Source organism: Chrysemys picta, chromosome 1, assembly GCF_011386835.1.
Source record: "Chrysemys picta bellii isolate R12L10 chromosome 1, ASM1138683v2, whole genome shotgun sequence".
NCBI lineage: Eukaryota > Metazoa > Chordata > Testudines > Emydidae > Chrysemys > Chrysemys picta.
In genome coordinates, this window is record NC_088791.1 from 235,004,493 (window position 1) to 235,011,760 (window position 7,268).

Genomic DNA, 7,268 nt, shown 5'->3' on the forward strand with positions numbered 1-7,268 from the left:
GATGGCTTCGCAGCGATGGGATTCCCAAACTGCGGTGGGGCCATAGATGGAACTCACATCCCTATCCTGGCACTGGACCACCAGGCCACCCAGTACATTAACCGAAAGGGCTACTTTTCCATGGTGCTGCAAGCACTGGTGGACCACAGGGGACGTTTTACCAACATCTACGTGGGATGGCCGGGCAAGGTTCATGACGCTCGTGTTTTCAGGAACTCTGGTCTGTTTAGACGGCTGCAACAAGGTATTTACTTCCCGGACCACAAAATAACTGTTGGGGATGTGGAGATGCCTATAGTCATCCTCGGGGACCCAGCCTACCCGCTAATGCCCTGGCTCATGAAGCCCTATACTGGCGCCCTGGACACTGAAAAAGAACTCTTCAACTACCGGCTGAGCAAGTGCAGAATGGTGGTGGAGTGTGCTTTTGGCCGTCTCAAGGGGAGATGGAGAAGCTTACTGACTCGCTGTGATCTCAGCGAAACCAATATCCCCATTGTTATAGCAGCTTGCTGTGTGCTCCACAATCTCTGTGAGAGCAAGGGGGAGACCTTTATGGCGGGGTGGGAGGTTGAGGAAAATAGCCTGGCTGGTGATTACTCACAGCCAGACAGCCGGGCGATTAGAAGAGACCAGCGGGAAGCGCTGTGCATCCGGGAGGCTTTGAAAGCAAAGTTCCTGAGTGAGCAGGGTAACCTGTGACTTTATAGTTTGTGTACTGAGAAGCTAAACCTGCCCCCGTTTCTTTACCCAGTTAATGTTGACTATCCTATCCAGTTACATACCCCCTCCACCCCCCCTCCAACACACGTGTCGAAATAAAAATAGTTCTACTTTGTTAAAGCACACCGTTTTCTTTAATACTGTTTTCGCGGGAATTTTTTAAAACTGGGACGCAGACTGTGGTGCGGAGCGGGTGTAGTGTAGTGACGCGAATGCAGCTTCTAAACTCAAGGATTGACAGGCTCCGCTGCGGTGGGATGCTTGTTTCAACAGAGCCTGTCACCCCTCCTGATCGGGACTGTGTGTATGGGGGGTCTATGTGACTTTGTGGCAGCGGGAGGACGGTTACAGATCCCATGCTGTGTGGCTCTGTGATCCTGCCTAAGGACCGGCGCTTAAGATCTGTAACTGCCCTCCCCCGCCACAAAGTCACAGAGCAACCCCCCCCCCCAACATTACATCAAAACAACCTCCCAGACTAACCGGGGTAACTAGTCACTGCATCACTGCACTGTGTATGTGCCCTGCTGCTGTGCCTGCCCCCGACTATGTACCCTGCCAAAGGAGACTGTCCTGTCCAATTACCAACCCCCTTTCCCCTCCTCCTCCAAAAGAACATGATTGAAACAGTAGTTAACAGAAACGAATTTTTTATTATCAACTACACATGGCATTGGGAGGTGAAACTTGGACGTGGGCTTGTGTCAGGCGGGAAGGAAAGAACTTTTCAAATTTTGGGAAATGAGAGCCTTCTGCTACTAGAGCTCTCTGCAGGGGTGGAGTGAGACTTAGCAGGGACTCTGCCGCCTCTCCTTCTTTGCACTTTGGGTGAGGTGGGTATGGGACTTGGTGGCGGGGGAGGGCGGTTAGAGATGGACTGCAGCGGGGCTCTGTCCTCCTGCCTCCGTTCCTGCAGAACATCCACAAGGCGCCGGAGCGTGTCCGTTTGCTCCCTCAGTAGTCCAAGCAGCGTTTGAGTCGCCTGCTGGTCTTCCTGCCGCCACCTCTCCTCCCGATCCATGTTGGCTTGGTGCATTCGGGTCAAGTTCTCCCGCCACTGGGTCTGCTGTGCTGCCTGGGCTTGGGAACAGGCCATAAGCTCAGAGAACATGTCCTCCCGTGTCCTCTTCTTCCTACGCCTAATCCGCGCTAGCCTCTGGGAGTGTGATTCCAGGCTAGGTTGTGAGACAGTCGCAGATGTGGCTGTGGGAATGGGAAAAAGGGAGTGAATTCCTCAGAAAGATAAATGTAGTTGTGAACAAAGAACATAGTCTTTCTCTGTGAACAAGACCATGCACAGCACCTTTCACATGCGCACTCAGCACAAGGTCGAATTCTCGGCCTTCGCATTCAGTGCCTGGGGTCTTGAACAGCACATTTGAGAAGCGAGGCAGCACAACGGAATTTCTGTTGCAGGCAGACATGGTAAGCCGTACACTTGTGGCAGTTTAAAACTTTTATATTACCACTGGCCTCATTTCACATTTAAAGCAATGTCAGTCCCTGCTGCCAGCAATCCGGCAAGCGGGAACTCTGCCCCTGTCCCACCCCCTCGCGGCTGTCCCCGGGAACGATCCCTTTCGGCTGCCCCTCTCCCGCCTCCACCGCGTGGCTGCAAACCAGCGGTTACAGTTCTGTAAAGGAACGGGAAAGCAGTACCAACACTAACATTCCCCTACCTAATTAAAAGCAGGTCACCATGGCCGACATCACCCTGATGAGGATCTCCGAGAGCGACAAAGAGAGAATGCTCCGGGAAAGCCTCCAAAGACCAGGGCCGTATGCCGCCCTGCTGTGCAGAGCAATGATCCCCGAGTACTTGATAATCTCGTGGCGCGGCAACGTGTCGTACTTCGGAGGACCCAATAAGGCCGCTCTCCCCAAGAACCTCATGCAACGGCTTTCAAATTACCTCCAGGAGAGCTTCATCGAGATGTCCCAGGAGGATTACTGCTCTATCCCCGGACATATAGACTGCATTTTACTGTAGCTGCAGTAGCAGGGAATAAACAGTAGAGCGGCTTGTGCAGGACAATCACTGAAAACCGGACATTGCTAGATTTCTTTTCAAAACTTGCACTGCCCATTAGTAAACCGTTAAGCGCCTAGGGCACACTAATCATGAACAACCCATTCTTTTAATTGTTAATATTCCTGTTTTGTTAAAAATAAATGTTTAGATGTTTACAACACTTACTGGCTGATCCTTCACCAGATTCTGTGTCCGGGGTAACGGCTGGGGACGCTTCGTAGGGGATCTCTGTAAGGGTGATGAAGAGATCCTGGCTGTCGGGGAAATCAGCGTTGTGAGAGCTGCCGACTGCCTCGCCCTCCTCATCTCCTTCCTCATCTTCCCCGTCCCCTAACATGTCCGAGGAACCGGCCGTGGACAGTATCCCATCCTCAGAGTCCACGGTCACTGGTGGGGTAGTGGTGGCGGCCGCACCGAGGATGGAATGCAGTGCCTCGTAGAAACAGGATGTCTGGGGATGGGATCCGGAGCGTCCGTTTGCCTCTTTGGTCTTCTGGTAGCCTTGTCTCAGCTCCTTGATTTTCACGCGGCACTGCGTTGCATCCCGGCTGTATCCTCTCTCTGCCATGTCTTTAGAGATCTTCTCGTAGATCTTTGCATTCCTTCTTTTGGATCGCAGCTTGGAAAGCACGGACTCATCGCCCCACACAGCGATGAGATCCAAGACTTCCCGATCAGTCCATGCTGGGGCTCTCTTTCTATTCCCAGACTGCACGGCCATCACTGCTGGAGAGCTCTGCATCGTTGCCAGTGCTGCTGTGCTCGCCACGATGTCCAGACAGGAAATGAAATTCAAACTGGCCAGACAGGAAAAGGAATTCAAATTCAAATTTTCCCGGGGCTTTTCCTGTGTGGCTGGTCAGAGCATCCGAGCTCGCACTGCTGTCCAGAGCGTCAACAGAGTGGTGCACTGTGGGATAGCTCCCGGAGCTATTAGCATCGATTTCCATCCACACCTAGCCTAATTCGACATGGCCATGTCGAATTTAGCACTACTCCCCTCGTCGGGGAGGAGTACAGAAGTCGAATTAAAGAGACCTCTATGTCGAACTAAATAGCATCGCAGTGTGGACGGGTGCAGGGTTAATTCGATGTAACGGCGCTAACTTCGACATAAACGCCTAGTGTAGACCAGGCCTGAGATGAAGAGACTAGGTGGGAGGGGAAAGAGGAGGGTTGGAGCAAGCAGCCCATCAGCACGGGGCAGAGAAAGCCAAGTCAAGACTGCAGAAAATTCTCTGAATGTCCAAGGGTCCCTGCATTGGCTGCTTCTGCTTCTATTGGAATTTGGCATTTTCCCCAAGGCCATGGGGAGGGAAGGAGAGGCACCATCTGGGTCTTAGTTTTCCCAGAGTGTGTGTGTAGGGATCTCCCCTCTACAGTTCTGGGTCAGGGGGTGATGGGGAGAAGGGTGGCCCTGTTTGGGCCCCATATTACCCCTTTTCTCTTCGCCCCAGTGTGGCAGTCCCTACTTTGGCTGCTTCTGCAGCTGCTCCTACTGGGGGAGGAAGACAGCAGAGGAAGGAAAGACAGCAACATATAAGCTTTGGATGGTTAACATTTAGCTAACAGACATTAACTGGGTTAATCAGACATCACCATGGTTTACCACCACTCCTGCCACCGTTCTGGCCTTAAAATCCATGAATGAGTATGGTATGAATGCCTAGATAATTGTGTGCCTTGCATAGGTGCTGACTTTCTAATGTGCCGGGGGGTGCTCAACCACTAGCTCTGCCCCGGGCCCTAGCCCTCGCCCCCATTCTACCCCTTCCTCCAAGGCCCCACCCCTGCCCTGCCTCTTTCCAACCTGCCTCTTCCTGCCTCTTCTCTGCCCCCGCTCCACCCATGCCCTGCCTCTTCCCACCCTGTTCCACCCCCTCCTCCCCAGCACCTCCTGCATGCTGTGGAACAGCTGATCGCAGCAGGTGGGAGGTACTGGGAGGGAGGGGGAGGAGCTGATCGATGGGGCCACTGGCAGGCAGGAGGCACTGGGGGGAGGGGGACAAGCTAATCAGTGGGGCTGCTGGTGGGTGCTCAGCATCCACCATTTTTTCCCCTGTGGGTGCTCCAGCCCCAGAGCACCCACAGAGTTGTCACCGATGGTGCCTTGTCCTTACAATAAGGAGTCATCAAAGGGACTAGAACGCATTAGTTAATGTTACATTAACAGCTCGGTGATGTGGAAAAGTGTGAAGAGTGTGCACAAAGTCTCCCAAGCCTTTTTTTCAGGTACTTCCAGAGTGGTTATACCAACCCTAGTCCCAAAAAAGAGGAGAAGCTTCATATTTGGATCTACCTGAAATATTGCTGGGTATACTGGATGGTATCCATGACTACTTCAAGCACACCTTTTGACCAATGTTAAAATTGCTACAGTACAGAGAGGTTGAAAATATTCAGCTTAACCTAAGAGGATATCTTATGAATTTCATGGTTTGGACATATTTATAATCTGGGATACTTTGAGAAAATTATTGCTATGATAAATAAATAACTGTGTGGGAAAGCACAGAGGTAGGCAGAAGCATTTTCTGTATCCTTCTTCTAAGGAAAGTCTTGGATATGTCTTCATACATGGTAGCCGGCCTGGCCTGGACCATCAGTTCAGAACCAGGGGACTATTACATATCAATTTTATTCTAACGAATAACTTTCATTTTTGTATAAAGTGCTGCACAGCTTATGTGAAGCGCCACAACACTAGCTTTCTTTTTGTTTCATTTACCTTACTGTCAGTTTAAATTTGAAACTTTAATGAAAATAAATGAGTCCTAACAATTCAGAGACAGCAGGAGAACTGGCAGTAAATAAAGCAACATATTTATGGCTTCATAAAGCAGGAAATCAGTCACTTCTATTATTTCCATAGGAGCTTGTTTTGTGTCTCAATAGTTTACCCACCAGAAGTCTAATTTGTAAGTCAAACACGTCTTTGTTACAGTGGTGACTGCTATCTCCCTAGGCCAGCGTGATGCATGTCACATTATTTTCTTAGAGTGACTGGAAGCCTTTTCCAGTGGTCTAATAGCTGGAAGATATTGTATAACAGTTGAATTAGCAAAGTAAGCCTATTGATTTTTGTTACCTTTTATCATCTATTCCATCACTCTTATTGGTCACCAGTCTTCACCTGTACATCTTACTGACCATGTGAACATTTTGGCAACACCTTCTAAAGATGGACAGTCCTTTGCCCTTCAGTCTCTCACCAGAGATTAGAAGCTTAGTGTTTCTTGTCCCAAAGAATGATCTTTTATCAAGTCCCTCAAACCAGACTAAAATATCTTAAAGAAGGCAAAGATTATCAGAAAGTGAGAGAAACTATACTAAAATCAAAGGAAAATGGTATAAAACCATAATTATACAATTAATAGCTGCTTAAGCTAATAACTTGTATTGTGGTGGTGTGTAGCGGTTCCAGCCAAGATGAGGGTCCAACATCCTTGCAGTTATGGAAAAGAGAAATGCTCACCTCTTTAGGCTGCTGTCAGTTTCTCAGAGCATCTTCCTCTGATCAATTTGCACCTATTCAACTCTGTGCCCCTTGATATCAAGGCTGCTAAATGATAGAGCCTTCTTATCTCTCTGGTATCCTTTTCATGAAATATCCCTGAGACCCTCTGAACTAAGGCTGTTAATATACATATACCATTATAGCTAGGGAGCAATTAGGGTGGAATAATTAATGTTGGTTCAGGAGTCGTCTCTTGGCACATCAAACTAGCAATACCTACTGAATTGAGAAAAGAACAGAGACATTGTATACAACTGACCCCTTTTCTATGTCTGTATTTGTTTCTCTGACTTTCTTTTTTTTCTTTCTTACTTTCTTTCCTGAAACCTAGCAGTTCAAATGCTCCATTTATCATGCCCATATTTTGATCCAAATAAAATTTTATGGTAAATGGGCTCCTCATTTGGATGTTAATGGGCGTTTTTCCCCCTAAGGCTCTGGATGTACTTTCCTGTAGTTGTACGCAATAAATCAAGCACTTTTCAATCATTGCTTTAAAGTTATAGTGATGATTTGAAGCCATTTGGTGCTGTTATGCACTCCAGGGCTGTTTTTTGAAGATGCCTGTTTTAAGTATTTAATACTAAATTCTGGTATGATGTAAAGAAAGGCCAGACTAACAGCTGGGAGACCTACTGCATATTTCTGAAGTTAGTGAATTAAAGCAAATGAACACATAATTTAAAAACAAATGAACAACCCCCCCCCCACACACACCAAGGATAGCGTATCACAAAATGAACATACCTTTATTCATTTAGTGTGTTGACAATCTTAAGTGTTCATTACTTGATAGAAATTGGAATTTTATGACTAAATGTACTGTAGAGTATTTTGTATGAATACATTCTTACTAATTAGACTTCACTACTGCACTAATTTAGCAAATTTTGCTGAGAAGTTGAGGAGAGACTGGGCCTAATTCATCACAACTCTCCTCCAGTTTTATTCCAGTGTAGCTTAACTGATGTCAGTGTAAAACTGGAGTAATGCAGA

At 48.0% G+C, this 7,268-nt stretch overlaps 1 protein-coding gene across 1 annotated transcript; it reads right to left on the reverse strand.

Moving 5' to 3' along the window:
* Positions 1-1,159: 1,159 nt before the first annotated feature.
* LOC135980770 (uncharacterized) lies at positions 1,160-3,881 on the reverse strand. The gene is made up of 2 exons (XM_065580827.1): positions 2,921-3,881; positions 1,160-1,926 (listed from the first exon to the last, which is right to left on the reverse strand). The coding sequence occupies exons 1-2, from the start codon at positions 3,495-3,497 to the stop codon at positions 1,451-1,453; spliced, it is 1,053 nt and encodes a 350-aa protein (XP_065436899.1). The 5' UTR covers positions 3,498-3,881; the 3' UTR covers positions 1,160-1,450.
* Positions 3,882-7,268: the final 3,387 nt, after the last annotated feature.

Coding starts and splice junctions, on each gene's coding strand:
- LOC135980770 (XM_065580827.1), bottom strand. CDS start 3,497: ATGCAGAGCTCTCCAGCAGTGATGGCCGTGCAGTCTGGGAATAGAAAG. Junction 1,927..2,920: donor ATCTGGTGAAGGATCAGCCA/GTAAGTGTTGTA, acceptor CCATTCCCACAG/CCACATCTGCGACTGTCTCA.